The 21,111-nt window shown below is 54.1% G+C and overlaps 2 protein-coding genes across 7 annotated transcripts in view; both read right to left on the minus strand.

The window, feature by feature from the left end:
* Window positions 1–1,814: 1,814 nt before the first annotated feature.
* MTG2 (mitochondrial ribosome associated GTPase 2) lies at window positions 1,815–14,832 on the minus strand. Of its 4 annotated transcripts, XM_030309252.1 has the most exons (8): window positions 13,780–13,822; window positions 12,732–12,932; window positions 7,599–7,789; window positions 5,514–5,661; window positions 4,258–4,373; window positions 3,311–3,529; window positions 3,048–3,186; window positions 1,815–2,447 (listed from the first exon to the last, which is right to left on the minus strand). In XM_030309252.1, the coding sequence occupies exons 3-8, from the start codon at window positions 7,782–7,784 to the stop codon at window positions 2,053–2,055; spliced, it is 1,203 nt and encodes a 400-aa protein (XP_030165112.1). In that variant the 5' UTR covers window positions 7,785–7,789; window positions 12,732–12,932; window positions 13,780–13,822; the 3' UTR covers window positions 1,815–2,052. The 4 variants fall into 4 exon arrangements, with proteins under 4 accessions (XP_030165112.1, XP_030165111.1, XP_030165114.1 ...); XM_030309251.1 differs by lacking the exons at window positions 12,732–12,932; window positions 13,780–13,822 and adding an exon at window positions 14,746–14,832; XM_030309254.1 differs by lacking the exons at window positions 12,732–12,932; window positions 13,780–13,822 and adding an exon at window positions 14,752–14,807.
* Window positions 14,833–16,505: 1,673 nt separating this feature from the next.
* The window catches only part of SS18L1 (SS18L1 subunit of BAF chromatin remodeling complex), a 28,994-nt gene continuing 24,388 nt past the window's right edge, over window positions 16,506–21,111 (minus strand). The window contains exons 9-10 of one of the 3 annotated variants that reach the window (XM_030309243.1): window positions 19,910–20,037; window positions 16,506–19,363 (exon numbers count right to left, since the gene is read on the minus strand). In XM_030309243.1, the coding sequence (XP_030165103.1) occupies window positions 19,337–19,363; window positions 19,910–20,037 (155 nt within the window). In that variant the 3' untranslated portion in view covers window positions 16,506–19,336. Of the gene's footprint in view, window positions 20,038–21,111 lie in introns of all 3 variants that reach the window. The other 2 variants (XM_030309244.2, XM_030309241.1) reach the window with 2 other exon arrangements.

Raw genomic sequence — 21,111 nt, forward strand, 5'->3', positions numbered from 1 at the left:
CCTCCTCCTGGAACTGCCATGTCCACTCGCACCCACCAGACTGGGAAAGGCGTGGGGGACAGACGGGCCTCTGCAAAGACAAAGGGAGGGCAGCCAGCTTCCCCAGAGGCCAGCAGAGCAGGGCCATCTCTTGGGGTGGGGTGGGGACAGAGCCGAGGGCAGGGGTGCTGAAGGAACCCTCAGGGGCCATGCCGGAGTCTGGAGATTTGTTCTTTGGAGCAAGTGGGTGCAGGTGCTCTGGAAGTGGGGGTGCCAGGCCTTAGGGCCAAAAGTGGGCGGATTTGGGGAGCGCAGCATCCTGAGGCTCAGGCCCCCGTCGTCACAGCCACTTCCAGAAAGGCCATGAGGAACCGAGTGACAGCCACCTCGACGGGAGGGACTGAAGCAAGGGGCAGAGCCTGCACAGGCCACATGGGAACCGCAGGCGGAGAGCACGGGAGAGGGAATCCTCAGGGCAGAGGGGGACCGGGGGCTAGAGCATCTGGGGAAAGAACCGACAGGGAAGGACAGGGGTTAGTTAGCACAGACAAGGGCAAGTGGCCCAAGGCAGAGGTCAGCTCCAAGGAAAGGATGGGCCACACAGAGGGCTGGACGCCTCGGGTAGGTCCCAGACGGCACGCATGTCCCCTATCCACAATCATGAGAGGTGGCCCTGGTGTGGGGCTGGGACGGGAGGGGGGTGGCACTGGGGCCTTGGCCACTCAGAGAGTCCTCCCGCCAACCACGTGCCTTTACAAGATATATTTTTCTTAAACGTCCATTTATTTTGAAAGTGTGCGCACATGGAAAGGGGAGGGGCAGAGACAGAAGGAGAGAGAACCTCGAGCAGGCTCCTTGCTGTCAATGCAGAGCCCGATGCTGGGCTCGATCTCGTGACTGTGAGATCGTGACCTGAGCCGAGATCAAGTCAGATGCTCAAACCCATCGAGCCACCCAGGCGCCCCTCAAGATATTTTCAAACTAAAAGAAACTTAAATGTACCTAACATCAGACACCATTCCTTTCTTCGGTCCATAAATATTTATCAGAGCGTCTTCTGGGTCAGGCCCTGAGGCTGCCGGGGCCCCGGCCGAGAGCAGGGCAGACGCGGGGAGGCAGCCAGCGTCGCCCCTGTGCAGAGTACCGCGTGCCGGGGCCCAGCCGGAGATGAAAGGCCACGATAATTAATGCCGCTCTACGAAAGCCTTTGTGGTGGCCCCAGAGAGAGCGAAGAGATCGCAAAACCCATCTGTGTTTCCAGAACACAAGGACCTCGGAAATTATCAGACATTAAAATAAAGCTGCAGGCAAGGGACTGGTTCCAGCGCAGATGTGACGGAAGTTCAGAACGGAGCTGTTCCTGAGGGCTCAGGTCAAGTGTATCATCTGAGGGGACGCCGGCACCCAGCCCCCCAGCGCCCAGCAGCCGGCGGCGGCTGCTCCCCATCCACTGTGTCCCTAAAGGGCCCTCAGGGCCGTGCCCCAAGCGTCAGACTTTTTCTGGGGGGGACACAAGTCCGCGCCCTGAGTTAATAAGCCGCACGCGGCCGGGAGCCAGCCGCGTCCCCGGGTCGGATATTGGGTGCATTCAGTCGTGACGCAAGCGGCTCCGCGCAGCACAGCTCCGTCTGGGAACAACCGGGGAGGCGTCGTCCTTCCTGCTTCTCTCAGACGGGGGCATTCGAGAAGAGCCCGCGCCTGCGGGCACACCCGGTCCCCGCGCCCTCCTGTCCCCTCCTAGGGCGTGCGGGCCTCGGGGGCGGCTGCCGGCACTGGCGGTTCCGGTGTGGGGGCTCCTGGGCCCGCGCCTCCCGCTCGGGGCCCGGGGCGCGGTTTCCCGCTCGGCTCATCCAAGTCGGGGCCGCTCGGCCGCATTTGAAGGCCGCGGGGTCCTCGCCGATGAGGGCGCCGAGCGACACGCGCGAGACCCCCTCCGCCCGCCGGCGGGTACGGGAGGCGCGGAGTCTGCCGGAGGGGGAGCCCCGGCCGGCGGCGGAGGGCGCGGCACCAACGCTGCCGATTCTTCGCAAGCGACTCTCGTCTCCGCGCCGGGCGGGGGGGATGGGGGGGCGCCTACCCCCTGAGCGGCTGGCGGCCGCGCTGCGGCTCGGTGGCCACGTGCTGGCGGTGGAGCTCCCGCAGGCGCAGCAGCAGCGCCTCCACGTTCTCCCCGGTGGCCGCCGACAGGGCGACGGCGCTCGGGCCCAGGCGCGCCCGCAGCCGGGGCACGGCAGCCCTGGCCTCGGGGAGGTCGACCTTATTTGCCACGACCACGTGGGGTCGCTGGGACAGGCCGGCCTCGTGCTGCTCCAGCTCCCACTTCAGGTCCTCAAGCTGAGTCCACGGCTCTGGCTCCGAGAGATCCAGCACGAACAGGAGGAAGCGGCAGCGCTCGACGTGCCTGAGGAAGGCGCTCCCCAGGCCCCTGTTCCGGTGCGCGCCCCGGACGATGCCCGGGATGTCCGCCACTGCAGGGGGAGACAGAGCAGGGGGGCTGCCTCCGGAACCCCGGACACGGATGCCGCCGGATTTCCCGCCGGAGCGACCCATCGGGCCGGCTGCCGTCCGGGGCACCAGAGGCTGAGGTATGCGGGGACAGGCTGGCGGGGGTGGGGGTGGGGGGGCGCCCGGTAAGGAACAGTGAACACACGCCAGCCTCTGGCTGTAAAAATGATTCAGGAAAGGGGAAAACGGCCTCCTGTAAACTGTTAGGAACTGGATTGCTGACAGAAATTATTATAGAGCACTCTGCAAATGCAAAGTGCTATATGAGTAACGTGAGCGGCAGGCTCACTGCGTTTAACGGGCACCTTCCCTCCCGGGGAAAAAGTTTTCTTCCCTCGAAATGGCACGGGGAAAGCTCTGAGGTCACGTGTCACCTCCGCGACAAGTGCCGAGGGGGGAGGCAGGCCTTCCTCGGGCCCGAAAGGAGCACACGACTCCCGAGCGCACTTCGACAGGGGCTGCAGCAAGGCCGCATCTGGGGGGGCGGCTCTGAAGGCCGACAGAAGCACGGCTCCGAAGGACACTGTCTACACCCAACCTCGGAGAGGACTATGAAGTTCCACCTGCTATCTGTTGGTGATCGTCACAGCGAACAATCCCAACGTGGGGCTTTAAGGTGGTGAACGGGTAGGACGCCACGGCAGGCCTCGCGTTCGAAATGGCCCGGAGAAGCGAGGACTTCCCGGCGTTGGGGAACCCAACCTGGAAGAGAGGCAGAGATGGGGTGTCACCGCGGGGCGCCTGTGGCAACACCGGGGACAGAGCGTCTATCGGTCGGCAGTGCCCACACCCCCTCCTCCTGCCTGGGGCCCCACACGATACTCACCATCCCGGCGTGGGCCACCGTCTTGAGCTCCAGGAAGAAGACACGTTCCTGACCGGGCTGCCCGGGGGTACAGGTCACCGGTGCACGGTTGTCATTGGCCAGGAAAAAGCGGTTGCCTTTTCCTCCCGCACCTCCCCGAGCGGCGACGTACTCCGCGCCTGGGCAGGACAGGTCAGCCACGACTTCACTGCCCTCCTTCACTAAGGTGCCCACAGGGACCTGAAAATAATGAAGCACTTGCGGGGCTGGAGGGCAGACATGTGAGTGGACCAGACCCCATGCATCTGTCTGTGTCTAGAAGAGGGGGGTGTAGCAGAGGGAGGGGGCAACACTAGGTCCCCCTTCACAGAGCTACGAAGCACCAAGAGAAAGGTCCCGACCTTCACAGGGACTTTATGGGGCTGTCATAATCCTTGCATGGCATTCAGATGGCTTCTTCAGTGTTTCTAAAACATTAGGGTGGATGGAAGCATCCGGAAAACACTGGGATAATCTGAGAGAGAGATGGCCTGAGAGGGTCAGGACAGAGGAAGAGCGGACCCCTGGAGTCCCGCTTTTTATTAAAAAAAAAAAAAAAAAAAAATTTTTTTTAACGTTTCTTTATTTTTGAGACAGAGACAGGGCATGAACGGGGGAGGGTCAGAGAGAGGGAGACACAGAATCCAAAACAGGCTCCAGGCTCCGAGCTGTTAGCACAGAGCCCGACGCAGGGCTCGAACTCATGGACTGTGAGATCATGACCTGCGCCGAAGTCGGCCGCTCAACCGACTGAGCCACCCAGGCGCCCCTGGAGTCCCACTTTTTAAATACAATTATTTTGTGATTTTTGAGAACGGGTCATACACACGTGTGGGATAAAATTAGGACCAAGTCTCGGTCTCGGGCAGCTGTGTGTCCGAGCCAAGGGGACCCCTGTGAGGCACCCCCCGAGGCCACGACAGGCTTACCCGGATGTAGAGGACGGCGCCGCCTCGCCCGGAGCAGTTCTTCCGGCCGCCGGCTTGCCCGTGGAAACCCTGGTACCGCGACAACACAGAGGACAGCGACTTGACTTGCTGGTCAGCTACGAGTCAGAACAACGACCTTCACCATTGTTGGCTTAAAAGCAGAATTCTCGGGGCGCCTGGGTGGCGCAGTCGGTTAAGCGTCCGACTTCAGCCAGGTCTCGATCTCGCGGTCCGTGAGTTCGAGCCCCGCGTCAGGCTCTGGACTGATGGCTCAGAGCCTGGAGCCTGTTTCCGATTCTGTGTCTCCCTCTCTCTCTGCCCCTCCCCCGTTCATGCTCTGTCTCTCCCTGTCCCAAAAAAATAAATAAACGTTGGAAAAAAAAAAAAAAAATTAAAAAAAAAAAAAAAAGCAGAATTCTCTGCACACTGTCCACTTCCTCTGGTTGGGTTTAAGGACATTAGGAATGCTCGTGCATGGAAACATGGAATGAAGTCGTGGCACAAGTTACCGAGCGAGCAGTGGGATATTTTAATTTTTTTTTTAAACATTTCTTTCTTTTTGAGAGACAGAGCGCGAGCAGGGGAGGGGCAGAGAGAGACGGAGACACAGAATCGGAAGCAGGCTCCAGGCTCTGAGCTGTCAGCACAGAGCCCGAGGTAGGGCTTGAACTCACAAACCGTGAGATCATGACCTGAGCCGAAGTTGGACGCCCAACCGACTGAGCCACCCAGGCGCCCCACAACGTGACATTTTAAAAAGCTAAATTCTCACTTCCTTTCAAAAAAATACAATTTCTGAACATTCAAAATCACCTATAATACCATCATCAATGTAAAAATAGTTCCACTTTCGGGTTTGCCTGGGCGGCTCCGTCAGTTAAGTGTCTGACCCTTGGTATCGGCTCAGGTCACAATCTCAAAGGTTCATGAGCTCGAGCCCCACAATGTGGTCAACGCAGTCCACAGCCTCCCGGAACGTACCGAGACAGCAACACCGACCCTGTTGTTACGTGCTGGACTAGAACGTTACACTCCCTGAGAGTAAACGCACTTTGTACTCCTGAAATTTAGAAAAACCCACCACTGAAGTTGGTTCAGGGGCGTTAAGTACGAACACATATATAATTTAATAAAAATGATGTCCATATGTCAACATTTGAATTCAAATTCCCACACGGGTAAGAAGCTGGAGACGCTCCACCCCAAAGAGGAGCAGACACCCCGATCCTTCCCACACGGCCCCTGGGGACACGTGCCTTTCAGGATGACATGGCCACCGTCACCTCCATCACCACCGTCGGGGCCTCCGAACTCCTTCCGGGGCTCACTGTGGAAACAGCTCACCCCGTCGCCTCCACATCCCCCTCGGATGAGCACTCGGCGATGGTCCACAAAATGCCTCTTCTGCAGAGAGCACAGCGAGCCCGCTCGTTACTCCCTCCGTGATCCTCGCGAGGACCAGGCAGCCATGTGGAATGTGCCTTTTGTATCTATGACAGGTTTTAAGACTAGAGGTAAATGACGCTAAGGTTACTAATCTCGCCTCCAGTGCAAAAATAGGAAAAGGTTCCCACGAGCCCCTACTACTTGTAGGCCCACGTCAGTCAACATGGCACATGTAAAAAGTGGTCAGCACGGAACTCAGTTGGATAACGAAGTCAACATTCCCGAACTAAAGAAAATGAGAGTTGTTTAGAGAACATTCCTTAAACAAAGCATCTTTCCATGTTTTTTCAAATAGGAATATGTTACTGAAATAACAGGTCTTTACTAATGGAAAGACACCATAATGAATGCGAGAGTCCTTGGTGGATTACCAGGCTTCTAACTTTAAAGAAAGAATGTTTTCTGCAGCCCAACTGAAAAGGGCTTATGTTTGTTTATTTTTTAATTTAAAAAAAAAAATCTTTATTTTTGAGAGAGAGAGAGAGAGAGAGAGAGAGAGAGAGAGAGAGAGAAACAGAGACAGAGACAGAGTACGAGTGGGGGAGAAAGAGAGAGAGGGAGACACAGAATCTGAAGCAGGTTCCAGGATGTCAGCACAGAGCCCGACGCGGGGCTCGAACTCAAGGACTGCAAGATCACGGCGTGAGCTGATGTCAGACACTTGACCGACTGAGCCACCCAGGCGCCCCTGAAGAGGGCTTAGGTTTAAATGTAGCAATACAAACAGAACTCCTGACCTGAGAGTAAGTGTTGCTCTAGGCCCCTAAGGGAGGCACAATCTAGGAGAAGAACTAGAACTAACTAACTAGGTTCACATTTGATAAACATTAGCTCATCCTGGCCAGCTCTCCAAGGTGCCAGGGCACAGTGCCGGTGTCCCGCTAGCGGGGAACCCACCGCCCTCCTGCACGTGCGTGCGGGTGGACGCAGCCATCCACAAGGCCCCTCCACCAGGACCCAGGGCATCTGCATTTCTGTCCGCTACTGCATAAGCAGATCTTTTTTTTTTTTTTTTTAATACCCAAGTATTTTAAGATTCTCTGGCACCACCACGTGGAAAAACCACGAATTACTATTTCAAAAACTTTGCTGTAGGCCAACATAATCAAGATCAACGTGATGGGAAAAAAGCACAACTGATGAACATTCTAGGGAAAATAAAACTTAGATTCAATTTGTACATTCAGCAACGACCATGCAAAGCTGAGGTACGTGGTAAGTTGTCCAGAGAAAACACTGTTGGCCCAGGTGATGCTCATCTGCCCACACCCCTTTAGGAGGAAACAAAGTGGGTCGTAAGCACCTATCTTCTTAAATTTAATCAAAGGTCATTCACGTTCTTCGTAGGTCTTGAATTTAGAACAAAAACCAGGTAAGACTTAAAGAAGTATAAAGCTAAAGGCATGCCCCTTCCCCCCCCAGATGTTTTAAATGAAGAACTACTCGTACGTACTTAAGAACGTACCTAGTACACACGTCCCAGGGGCGCCTGGGGGCCCAGTCTGTGGAGCGTCCGACTCTCGACTTCGGCTCAGGTATTGAGCTCATGGTGGGGGGAGTTTGAGCCCCACGTCGGGCTCCGTGCTGGCCTGCCTGGAATTCTCTCTCCCTCTCTCTGCCCCTCCCCTGTTAGTGTGCACCCTCCCTCCCGGCTGCAGGGAAGGAGCACGGCGCTCCGGCAGCACCCACGCGCCTTCCCCGCTCTTCGTAGTTTCCACGAGCACAGGACTCGGCGCACACAGACCTTCTTTCCATCTCATCGTGTTCAAGATGCTACATGTGTAGCATCACACACATCAGAATGAAATGAACAGGAAAATGAGATCTCAAAACAGTGTGCCTTGCTTCTGAGAGAGGGAACTGCAGGCAACCTCCTTCAAGGTCAGAAATCTCACCAGCTTCTTCTCGGAGAGCGGTTTCTTTCCGGGGGGCTCCTGGTGCTTGGAGAGGTCCGCACAGCTGGCCGAGAGCAGCCTGGGGGGAGCGTGCCACGGGAGCTGGCCGGGCGCGACCCGAGTCCAGCGCCCCACGCCCCCAAACACGGTCCGCGGTCCTACTGAGAGAAGCCTCGAAGGCACCATGGCTCCTTAACAAAAATCAAATTGGCAAAATCAGACGCCTGGTTTAAACCTGCAAACTGAGGGGCGCCCGGGTGGCTCAGTCGGTTAAGCATCTGACTCTTGATTTCGGTCATGATCTCATAGTTGTGGGATGGAGACCCAAGTCGGGTTCTGCGCGGACAGAACGGAGCCTGCTTGGGACTCTCTCTCTCAAAATAAATAAACTTAAAAAAAAAAACAAAACCCACAACCCTGCAAACTGAAACTAAAGAAAAGGCCTGTGCACAGCAGTATCTCCACGTGTGGTTTTGAAACACGTAAACAAACTCACTAACAGGACAGTCTTCCATCACCACTCTCAGCTCCGAGCCAGGAAGGGTCACCTGCCCTTCTCAGCCTCTGTCTTACTTGGGAGCAAGATGTGTGTACAAAGGATTTAAATCGTTAAACCTCCCGCAGCACTGGACGCACTCCTCTACAGGTTATCAAATATCTGCTCAGTGAGAACATTAAGAAGAAAACCTGAGCCTCAAATAAAAAGTTCTTAAAACACCCAGGGGTGCCTGGGTGGCTCAGTCAGTTGATTTCAGCTCAGGTCACGGTGTCACGGTTTGTGGGATCGAGCCCTACGTCAGCATGGGGTCTGCTTGGGATTCTCTCTTCCTGCCCCTTCCCCACTTGTGTGTGCACCCTCTCAAATATTAAAAAATGTATTAAAACAGTCAATTACTCAAATATTAGTGGGTTATCCTGTGCAGTTCAAAAATAGCCAAACTGGACCAGTGAGAATACGGGCTATGGATCGCGGTGGTTATGCCCCCAGACTGGAAGCAAATGTCCCCTCTGCCCCTTGTCCCCAGTGTGGACCCGGAAGCACTCTTCCCTGTGCGGCCTCACTCTGTGCATCCGTCAATGGGACGGGGCTGGCAGGACAGGCCGAGTTAATCCCCGTGAACAGGCCGCCCACGTGCGTGCTCAGTGTGAGCCACCTGTCCCTAACTGGGGGCTGCTCACACCCTTACCAGTGCCCACACATCTGTAGGTGCCAAGGCCACATGTGAGGCAGCCTGGGACCTGGCCCTCTAGGGGTGACAGCCCCTTCTCCCTTTGCTGTGAGGGCCTGAAAGCCACCCACTCTCAGACGTCCCTGATGCGTGGGCACACGTGTGCCATGTAAAAGAAAACTCAGAAAGCTTTCCTCCCGTTTCTAAGTATGAAACACATACGCAAATAGGAAAAGAAACGTACACGTAATGTTTAAAATATAATTAGAGGGGCGCCTGGGGGGCTCAGTCGGTTAAGCATCCGACTTCGGCTCAGGTCATGATCTCACAACTCGTGGGTTCTAGCCCCACGTCGGGCTCTGTGCTGACAGCTCAGAGCCTGGAGCCTGCTTGGGATTCTGTGTCTTCCTCTCTCTCTCTGCCCCTCCCCTGTTCACTGTCTCAAAACTAAATATTAAAAAAAAAAAAAATTAGAAAGCCACCAAGTGTGTAACACAGCAGGAGAAGAGCCAGAATTTGCTTGGACCTTAGAAGCCCCTCCCGTGAGCCTCCAGCTCCACATTCGGGCTGCGCAGGGAAGGGATACATTCTTTGTAGGAATTCTTCTCCTAGCAAGGCACTGAAGAGTTTTGCTTCTCATTTGGAAACTGTCACAGTCATGGAAAAGGCAGAGTCGGGGGTGAAGGACCCTTTCCTTCCTGAATGAAGCTGCCGACCTGACGCCCCACGCCCCGGATCACCCCACGCGTGCCCCCCGTGGAGCCGGCGTCCCCCGCGAGCAGGCCGCGAGCCACATGCACGGCCCTCCCTTCAGCCTCCCTAGCCTGGGACGCTCCTCAGCCTCGCCTTGGCTCTCGTGCCAGTGACGCTTCGAGGCCTCGGGCCAGGTGTCCTGCAGCAGGTGTGTGTCTCCCGTCTGACTGACGTCCCCTCCCCTCGTGACAAGAATGTCACACAAGCCCCGCAGAGGGCCGGGTCTCCTTGGTCCTTTCCTGATGCACTCTGAGCATCTGACCCCTCTGGGGTCCCTGCCGGCTTCCCCCTCGTCATTAGCTCCCCATTTATTCACCGTCGTGGGCTCGTGCTTTTCTGTTTTAGTGAGCTACACTTGGATATGCATGCGTTTACTTATTTATGATTTATTTACGTATTTATTTATCTATCTACATATCTATCTATCATGTTCAAACGGTCCCCAGTTTGGCCAGTGGCGGCCCATCCATCTTTGAGGACTTCCTTGCTTCCGGGTACAAAACGTTCTGGGCTCACTTCGTATTCTCCCCAGACGACCCTGAGATCAGCCTTTACTCAAGAAGCCCCAGTTGCTGTGAGTGGAGAATGGGATTCAGAAGCCCCCGTGCCCGCTGGGCAGGCTGGGGTTTCGCAGCTTGCGGGCTCTCAGGGGGGACCCGGAGGGCAAAGGTACGCACACCCACACACCCACCTGTGCATCACTGCTACGCCTGTCCACCCACAGCTAGCGAGCAGCGTCTGTCCAAATCCAGGAATTCACACCTACGTGCCCAATTGCACACCGCAGGACGCACGCTCATTTCCTCTTTCTGTCTCGACAACTCCATTCTCTGACTGCCAGGTCCCCGCTTCCAGCATCCTGGATATGTTTGTTCACTGGCTCAATCCTCATAGCAGCCAAACCCTCCCCTCCTCCACCCCCCATGCTGGGCTGAACCCCAACCCCCCCGCCCCGGGGATACCCTCCTGTTACCTTTCTGTAAGTGCATACTGTTTTTACAAGGAACTTTTATTTGGGAATGATTTTAGACTTACAAAAAAAAGGTGAAAGATATTCCCATATACCTCTTGGCCGGTCTCCCCTAACGTTAGCGTCTTACGTGACCGGGATATGTTTGCCAAAACTAAAAACCCAACTTGGGTTAAACTCCAGGTGGCATTCGGAGGGCACCAGTTTTTCCACCAATAGCTCTTTCTCTTTTCCAAGGCCAGAGCCAGGGTCCCACACCGCGTTAAGCCATCCTGGAGTGCTATCTTTAAGACAAGGGCTGTCCGCCCAGCATCACAGGCCCAGCAAGAACGCCCTTCAGGAGGGGAGATGAAACGAGACGGTCTCAGATGGTGAAAAAGCATCTCTACAAGAGATGCTTGAGAGTTCCTGAGGTGAAGGAAAACGGCGCCAGAGGGACACCCAGATCTTCAGCAACGGGAGGCAGCAACAGAAAAGGTAAATGAGTTACAAGCACTGCCAATTTTCCTGGTAAGATTAGACATGTAAGATCACAGCAAGCAAGACTTACTTATAACACCGTCCAGTGGGTTTTCAAAGCAGGCAGAGGTCCTACACCTGACAGCGTCAGATCGCGGGGAGATGAAAGGGACCGTGGGGGGCAAGAGGCCCACACCAGCCTCAGCGCCGAGCAGGCGAGGACAGGCTGGGCATGTGCACCGTGTCCCCCAGAGCCGCCCCTGACACGCAACACAGAGACGGCCCGAGAGCCAACCGACAGGGACAGGGGACGCTTCAAAACACGCCAACGGTTCAGAAGAACAGGGCTAACGGAAACAGAGAGGACACACAGAAAATAAACAATAGAAGAGTTTAGTTTAACCTAACCAGACGCGTAACTGAGGTAAGACAGACGTCCAGAAACAGCATCACTGGACACGGGGGAAGACATCTGATAGTGACCCAAGGGCACCGAGCAGCTACAGATGTGCACAATGACAACTTCAAAACACATGAAGCAAAATCTGAAAGAACTGAAGGGAGAAACAGACCGCTGCACAGCCATCCTGGGGAATTTTAATACTGCTCTCGCTCTCTCAGGAAGTGATAAAAAGAAAAAAAAAAGTAGCTGAAGAGAAAACGAGCACACAACCGAAAACAGCGACGAAGATGCAGAAAATCTGAGCGATCTTATCAACAGGGTCGATCTGACATGCACAGAGCAGTTCATCCAACGACTGCAGAGCAGACGCTGTTTTCAGGCGTCTGGAACACTCACTAGACAGACCATCGGACGGGATGCAAAGCTTGAAGCATTGATTCAAGAGGATGGAAACCACGGAGGGTGTGGTGTGTTCTCTGGCTACAAGACCGAAGTCAGTAAGCATACAGTACTAAGGAAACCCCGATTACCCGGAAGTTATACGGCACGCTTCCATTTTGAAAGGAACGGCAAGGACAGCACAACGTGCCCAGTTCAGGGGACCCTCGGGGCTCTGCGTGCTCACCCTGGCAAAGAAGAACAATCTAAAACCAGCTAAGATCAAGAAACCAGAAAGTGCAAAGTGGAAGGAAGGAAATAATAAAGAGTAGAAATAAACCCTAGCAGACGAAAGAAAAACACCACAGCCACTGAAAAGATACACTGAAAAGATTCATGGCGCTAACAAAGCTCTCATCAGACTGATCAAGAGTGAACGCAGATCCCCAATGTCAGGAATTTAAAAGGGGTTCTCAGCACCAACTGTCCAGATACGAAAAGGGTAAGAGAATGCTATGAACAAGTTTTTGCCAGCAAATTCAGCAACTTACGTGAAATGGACAATTTGTGAAAAGTGCAACTTACCCAACTAATACAACAAGTAGAAAATCTAAATAGCTCTGTGTCTACTAAAAAAAGTTAAACTGCTCATAAGAAACATCCCCCAAAAGACTCTAGACTCAGACGATTTTACTGGGAGATTCTAAAGAACATTCAAGGAAGACATAAGAGCAATCTTACAGAAACTTTCTCAGAAAAAGGAAGTGAGGTCACTGCCTAACTCATTTTACAAGGCCAGTGAAACTCTAGTACCAAAGCTTCATATTACAGAGAAAATTACAGTCCAACATCCCTCATGAACATAGACACAAAGAATCCCTAACAACACAGGGTCCAGTTGAGTCTACCGCGAACCAGGGCCAAGCGGGATGACTCCTGGAACACAGGCTTTATTAGCAGTTACAACCCCACCCCCCCTTCCCACTGGCAATCACACACACCTGATCCAAGTCAACAGCCATTTGTGATCAGGAAAAGGAAACGCTGCAGCAAATGAGGAACGGGAGGGTACATCTCCAAGCTGACAAAGGGCCTCTGGCCCACGCGGCCATCACACGGGATGGAGAAAGACTGGACTGTTACCCACGATGGAGAAGAAGCCGCTATGCTCACCACTGCTACGCAACACTGTGTTTCAAACGCTGCAATAAAGAATTAAAACAAAACAAAAAAAGAGAGGTGACAGCGCAGAAGATACGATTGTTTCCACAGAGAGTCCCAGGAAAACCCATAAAACAATGACTAAAATTAATAAAATGATTAACCAAGTTTGCAGATAACAAGGTTAACGCACAAAAACCAATTGTATTCATACACTAGCGGCAAACAACTGGAAAACGAAGAAAACAGTCTCATCCACGGTAGCACCATACATAAAAAGTGCCTAAAAATAAGCGTTAACTATCAACATTCAAGACGTCTACTGCGTTGCAAAATACTGAGCTGAGTATTTTTTGGGATCGCCTTATCTGGGCCTCACAACTACTCTGTAAGCAAAGTACTTTCAGTCCCCCGACTGGCAGATGAAGAGGGAAAGTGGCTCCCCCAAGGTCTGAGTGGTCAGGCGGCAGCGGCGGAGCGAGGAAACTGGTAAAGGGACAAGTCCTCCAGCATTGCCACCAGCACATCCACGGCAAAGCCCGCTGCAGGGCTGTACCGTGCACCCAGCCCCGGCCGACACCAGGTACAGGGCACTGGTGACACGAAACCCGGAGACCTGTGGCAGAGGTCATCGGCTACAGGGCCAGCCAGAGACCTGCGCTCTGAATCTTGCCTACTGGGCTTACTTCCTCCTTCCGGCCCTTCCAGCGCCTGGTGGAAAAGCCTGCTGATTGCATGCCTGAGTGACAGGGCTTCCCTCGATAAGTAACAAGTTCAACTTTGTTTCACACTGCTGTTTTCCTTCTAATGCCATCCCTGCACCACCCAATGAGCCAACCACATGGGGCTATTCAATTTAAATTAGTTAAAAATTTAAAAACGGGGCACCTGGGTGGCTCGGTCAGCTGCGCATCCGACTTTGACTCAGATCACGATCTCACCCTTTGTGAGTTCAAGTCCTGCATCGGGCTCCGTGCTGATGGCGCAGAACTGGCTTCAGATCCTCTGTCCCCGTCTCTGCCCTTCCTTTGCTCTCTCTCTCAAAAACAACATTTAAAATAAATAAATAAAAATGTAAAAATACTGTCCTTCAGTTACACAAGGCACATTTCAGGTGCTGACAGCCACGTGTGGTCAGCGGGCCCCATACTGGACATCCCACTTCCACTATTATAGAGAGTCCTTCTGGAGAGTGCTGGTCTCTACTGTGGGAACTCAGGAAGTGAGCTCAGATTCCTCCTGGGAGCATCTGTCTACTGGGCCCGTTCAGCAGGTAAAGGCCAGACAGTGATGAAACCCAGGGTCCAGAGTTCAGTGGATGTTATGATTACAGGATGGGGCTTTTACAATTGCTGGAAAGGTACTCAGCACATGGCAAGGGCTCCACTTTATTATTTTTTTAATATTTACTTTTGAGAGAGAAAGAGAGCGCGCACGCCGCAGGGTAGGAGGAGAGACAGAAAGGGAGACACAGAATCTGAAGCAGGCTCCAGGCTCTGAGCTACCAGCACAGAGCCCGACGTGGGGCTGGAACCCAGGAGCCTCGAGATCATGACCTGAGCCGAAGTCGGACGCTCAACCGACTGAGCCACCCAGGCGTCCCTCCAGTTTGTTTCTTGAATTACTTATTATTGTTTTCCTTCTAGTAGGCTCCCTGTCCAACGTGGGGCTATGAACTCCCCACCCCCAGATCAAGAGTCGGATCCTCTACCGACCAACCGAGCCAGCAGGGCCTTGGACACTATTACTTCGCTCTATAAAGCGTTAAGCTCAGTTGTACTGCTGCGCAGAAGTTGTTCTTTGCCAGGAACCTCTTCTAAACCTTCTACAGAAATTTCAAAATTCATTCCTTACAACCACCCAAGAGCGTGCGTGCTGTTTGCAGAGCCGGCCCGGAGACACTTGCTCTCCCTGCCGTCGAGGAAGCTGGTTCCGGGCCGCTCCCGTCTGGTTCTGGTGGCGGCACCCTCTCCACTAAATCCTCTGGGTCCAGGGGCAGAAGCAACTCCACCGTCGCAGCTCCAGGTCGGCGTCCCGACTGCACGGTCTCCGCACACGTTCGCTCCTCGACGGCGCCGTGGCGGTGCCGCCCGCCCCGGACCCGGGAGCACGCCTGCTCGGGGGCCGCAGAGACACCCGCCACACCGGGAGCGCCCGGCGCGGGAAAGCGGGGCAGGGAGCCGCGTTTACAGCAGCGCTCCGTCTACACGCGCTCCGACATGTTTCGCAGGACGTGTGAGCGCTCGCGCCCTTTCGCGCGGCCGTGCGTCCCCGGCGGTTACGCAGACACGCACGGAAGGACGCGGGGGCGCCCGGGACCCAAGGCCGCTCTCACAAGGCGTGCCCGCCGTCGCCGTCGCCGTCCCCGGGCCCCCGTCCCCTGGGCCGCCCCGACGCCCGCCAGCGCCCGCACTCACCGCTCCTGGACACGTCACTTCCGGGGCCCGGACCCGGGCTGTCAGATCACTTCCGGGGCCGGACCCGCCCCCGGCAGGCTGCGCCTGCGCAGGGCCTGCCCAGCGAGCGAGAGCGGAAGATAGGACCTACTCCGGACCACGTCCTTGGGCGCAGTCCGCGTTGGCTGTGTCGCGGTTGGAGGGGCGCCGGCTGGCGGGCACCCGGCCACCGCGTCAGACACCCGGAGCCCCGTCCGACTGACGCGGGTCATCCCCACCAGAGACCCGCCTCCTCCGTCAGGCACCGGCTGCCCCCTTCGGACAGACATCTGTTTCCCCCGTCATGCAGACATCTGCCTCCGCCTTCAGACGCCGGCCACCCCCATCAGAGACCCGTCTCCCCCGTCAGACACCTGCCTCCCCCGACAGCCACGGGCCGCTCCTGTTAGACCCCTGCCTCCCCCGTCAGACCCCTGTGTCCCCCATCAGACACCCGGTGCCCCTGTCAGACACCGGCCTCCCCCGCGAGGCACCGGCTGCCCCCATCAGACACCCCCCCACCCCGGTCAGGCACCGGCCACCCCCATCAGAGACCTGTTGCCCCGCTCAGCCACCCACCTCCCTCTTCAGAAACCAGCCGCCCCCATCAGACATCTGCCTCCCCTGACGGCCACGCCCCCCCCCCCCCCCCCCCGGGACACCTGGCACTCCTGTTAGGCACTGGCTTCCCGGGTCAGACATCTGCCTCCCTCTTCAGACACTGGCTGCCCCCATCAGACACTGCCGCCCCGTCCAACTGATGGCTGTCTGCATCAGAGACCTGCCTCCCCCATCAGACACCCGCTGCCTCTATCAGGCACTGGCTTCCCCAGTCAGACATCTGCCTGCCTCCCTCTTCAGACACTGGCTGCCCATCAGACACCATCGCCCCGTCCAACTGACGTCAGCAGTCTGCATCAGAGATCCACCTCCCCCACCAGACACCAGCCTCCCCGGTCAGACACCCGCTGCCCCTGTCAGACACCTGCCGCCCCCAACGGCCATGGGCCGCTCCTGCCGGACAGACACTTGCCTCCCTCATCAGACACCAGCTAGCCGGGTCAGATGCCTGTCTCCCCTGTCAGACAGACACCCGCCGCCCCCGGCAGTTACCCACCGCCCCTCCCCCATGACCAGGTGCTGGTCCACTGGGTCCGAACACAGAGAAAAACTGCCCTGTTAGGGTGGTTTTGAAGAACCAGTTTATTCATACATTACACCAAATCATAAGCAATTTATACGCGCCAAACTCCCGACTGGAAAAAACTGAACTGATAGGATGTTTTTCAGAAAATGTACCGTGCTCACAAATAAGATGAATTTGACCTGTTCCGTTACTAGAAACGAAGTAACAGCGCAACAAATCGAAAGGGGAACAGAAGCATCTTCCTCCTGTGCGGCTCTGAACAGACGCCCGCACTCAGACCACCTGTTCCCGCAAACACCGGCGGCCCTGAGGCTTGGGCCCTCGCAGCCCCGTGGTCCTGAGGCTGCCCCCCCCCCCCCCCCCCGGAACCTTCCAGCAGCCCAGGTCCCCACCAGCCAGTGGCTGCACGGCAAACTCTAACGGGGGTGAGGTTCTGCGTGCCGCCGTGTTCGCGTGCGCTTCTGGACGCTGCGGGCGTCTCTCAGGTCCGAGACCTGCTGTGGCTCGGGGACAATTGGGAGGAAGAATGAGCATCACGTTCCAAGCGTCCTTTGCATCGTCACTGGCCTTCTGTGGAAGGAGTCATAAAAAACAAAGCACCATCGACCACACTGCACGAACAACTCACTTTAGCCTAAGCTTTGCAAACATGTTACAGAAGAGAAGATGTAATAGGTTTAATAAAACAGAACTGCTGGCACCACCTCTTCCCCACAACAGCACATAAAAACGGACGAGACATTAAATAAACATTCCGTTATTAATCATTAAATATATTAATACCCCAAATCATGTATAAATTAGGAAATAAATGTACAAACTATTTCACAAAGTGCTTTTTAAAATATATACACAACATTCAAGAAATTCTTAATGTAAGACATTTCAGATTGAAGTTCTGGGATAAGTGTAAGTGTCCTTTCCTTTCAAAAAGTATTAATACAGCACTTAAAAAAACACACACATAAAAGGCATATTCGCAGATTGGCAAGGAAGAAAAATGAAACCACTTTCACAGTTATCTAAAATGTGTAACGTTTTCAGTGGGAAATTTTAGTTCCCGATGGAGTTTGCAAATCAGTTCTATGAAAACTGTCAGGAAAGAACAGGACAAAATCGAGGGAGACACCTCCCTAAATGAAATTACTAATGTCTGTGTCATTTAGCAACTAAGAACTCTCTTTCAGTAATTTAACAGAGTACGTATCTTTAAGCCCTTACCAGCGTTAAGAGTTTTTAAAACCCATAAGCCTATAAAATAGACACTCCTATCCCAATGTACGTGTGATTCTGTCCCCACACAAGAGGGGAAAATATGCTAGAACAGGACTGGTACTCATCTGGGGCAATCTTTAACTTGCACCTCAGTTCTTCATCTGTAAAATGGGAGCAGTAATTGCCTCCGTATTTCCCAGTGTGGACTGTCACGATTCATTCAAGCAACAAAACAAAAGAAAACAGAACAAAAACAGCATAAAATGCCTTGTAAACTGTAAGCCATTCAACACCTCCAGATAAAGGACTATTGTAGCTTTTCAAACGCGAAACTTATCAATTTAAAAACACCATCTTCAGTAGACCTGGTATGTAAAGAATTGGATATTTTCTTGAATTTTCTTGGTTGTTCTTGGAAGTATGTCAGCATTTATCCAAATATGTTTTTAAAGTACTCACATGGATACTATTATCCAGGTAAAAGCTGACAGAATGTTTGTATTACTAATTAGTGAAACAGAAGGTTTCCTTTTACTATGCTTTTCCAAGTGAGCTGTGTATAATGCTTGAGAACTTAAATGGGATTTGATGTTCTAGGAATGTAAAATTTACTCAAATTTCCCTACATAAATCCTTTTCCTTGGGAAGAACACAGTCAAATTTGTGGGGTTCTTTTTGAAAATAAGGTGTGAATTTCAGATATCTCTAAAAGAAAAGGAACACTTGCTTAGAGACCTGGATAAGCAGGTCCTGGAAGAAAAGAATATAAAAGAAAATACTTGCCAACCGTTTGGAAATTTTGGTATAAATATTTTAAATTCTCAATTCGGAATAGGGCAATATCAAATATCCAAATCCCAGAACTGACCGTCAGATAAATAAGGGCCAAGGCCAGTCATTTTAAAGAACTACCCCCTTTCCTTCCCTGGGTCAGGCTAATCGTACGTTTATCTGGAATATACTCGTTGATCCCTCTTTACTCTTCATACAAAAACATAAAACATTTTGGATAAACACAATTGGCGAGAGACACAGGGAGCGCACGAGCCTGGAAAGGGCTATTCGCAGCCTCCCCAAACGAAGCATGTTTATACTTTCCGCTGTGTACCAGAAACTGACCCAAAACACAGAAGATGCCCTCCCCTGCCATCGAGGCACAGGGAGAGGCTGCCACCCAGGGGCTGTGCGCGCGTGTCCGGCTGCGGTGCGGCCAGTGAAAGACAAGTTTACAACCCACATTACGACAACTGCGTGAGGAGGAGCAGACCCGAGGCCTGCTTATGTGAACACACAGACTATGGCATCTGGTAGATGTGTCCCATCGCTGGGCACAGAATACTCTGGTGACAACAGGACCCCTAAAGCTAGCTAGAAACATCAAGGGGGAGGGGGACAAAAGAGACAACCTCCCCGTCGTATGGACGTACAATACTATACACAGCACCGAATATGTCACACCATCAAAGCGCCGTCTCTCGCCAGCGGTGCACCCTTGGCATCGTACCCAGATGAAATGTGCACGCTTCACATGCAGACGCTGCGTGGGGCGGAGGGGCAGTCAAGAGGTCAGAGTTCACCAGAACTGCCACCGGCCCAACCATCCCCAGGGGACATGCCACCACAAGGCTCTACCAAGAACGCTTGTCCCTTACTGCTGGTAATTTCCATACTGGCCCTGTAAGAGACCGAGACACGTGTTACACTTCCGTAGTTGAGACAGACCTCCCACCCCGCGCCCCGCAGCCCACACCCAGGACTAGGGACGGAAGCAGGGATGGGAAGCAGGCAAGCAAACAGCTCTCTGCCTAGATCTCGGGCGGGCAACATGATCGCTGGCTTTCTGAAGGCCGTCCATCCAAGCCTGCGGCCGATGATTTAGATCAGAGGGTCAGCGAGGCTCACCCTTACCAGCTGCCCCCCAGTAAGACCCCCCCAAGGGGCCAAGCTCCCACAGGTGACTGGTCAGCAGCAGGGCTGGCTGCAAACTTGGGCTGGGACCCAGACGCAGAGCCACTCGGCCAACCGTGTCTGACCGAGTGCGGGTATGCTATGCGTACAGTAATTCGCAAAAGCCTTAGCGGACCAGAGAATTCACATTCTGGAAGAGACCCTGGCAGCCAATTCCTTCCTCTCCTTATTCCTCACGACCATAAGAGAAACCTTTGTCACGTTTCCACAGACATGACGGATCTGCGCGTCTGAAGGCATCCCCAAATCTTGCCTGCTCATAGCCATAAGGCCGCTGCTGCTGGGCGGACGGGCCCGTCTGAGATGCCCTGTAGCTTCCGTACTGCTGGCCTTGTCCTTGCTGGTACCCGGAGTACTGCGAGGCGGCTCCCTGGGCAGGCCCTGTGAGGACACACACCCGAGCCATGAGGACGACCCAACGCCCTCCCCAGCCCTCCGGAAGTGTGCCACACCGCTGGATCCAGCGGTGGAAGCTCAGCCGAGTGCTCGAGCAAGGCTGCCATCGGCTCCTGCGCGGCCCCCCGGCCGGGGCTAGCGGGCCGCTCCCCGGCGCATCTGCACTGGCTTCCTGGCAGCAGCGAGTCCGCCAGGGTGGTCGCCATAAACCCACGAGTTAAGCACCACAGCAGCTGTTGAAGACTCACGTGCGAGAGGAAGGAGGTAGGCGTTCCCGTGGAAACTAAGGCAAAAGCTTTGGAAAGAACCGATAAAGGCCAAGGGGGCACCTGGGTGGCTCAGTCCGTTAAGCGCCAACTTCGGCTCGGGTCATGATCTCTCAGTTCGTGAGTTTGAACCCTGAGTCAGGCTCTGTGCTTTCAGCAGGGAGCCCGCTTTGGATCTTCTGTCTCTGCCCCTCTCCCCACTCGCGTGTGCTCTCTCTCTCAAAGATAAACCCTTAACAAAAAAATAGATTTTAAGGCCAAATAATTTTTCAAAAAATTGTTACTTAGTCAGTCGTGGCTATAAAAGGTTGAACAAAAATCTTGAACTGGGGCTTACCTTCCTCACCGTGTGCCACGGTCACCTGTGAGCTCAGGAAGACACCTCACGCAAGGGCCCCGCCTGGCAGGTGATCCTGAGGTGCAGCGAAGGCTGAGTCCCGCGGCCTGGACCGGTTCCCTCAGGGAGGCACACGGTTTATGGAGGGAACGGGGCCCAGCTCTGGCTGGATGAGCGAGAGGGGGCTCCTGACTACAGTAAACGAAGACATTTCGGTACAGACAGATGGAGGTTTTATAAAGACTCGCAGACTCACTCTTAAGGAGATAATCACCCACTCATTCAGGTGGCGAGGCCGGCTTTCACTGTATTTTATCTCGTATGTATGTATGTATGTATTTATTTATTTTTTAATTTTTTTTTTCAACGTTTTTTATTTATTTTTGGGACAGAGAGAGACAGAGCATGAACGGGGGAGGGTCAGAGAGAGAGGGAGACACAGAATCGGAAACAGGC

This window comes from Lynx canadensis, chromosome A3 (assembly GCF_007474595.2).
Source record: "Lynx canadensis isolate LIC74 chromosome A3, mLynCan4.pri.v2, whole genome shotgun sequence".
In the NCBI taxonomy this organism is placed as follows: Eukaryota; Metazoa; Chordata; class Mammalia; order Carnivora; family Felidae; genus Lynx; species Lynx canadensis.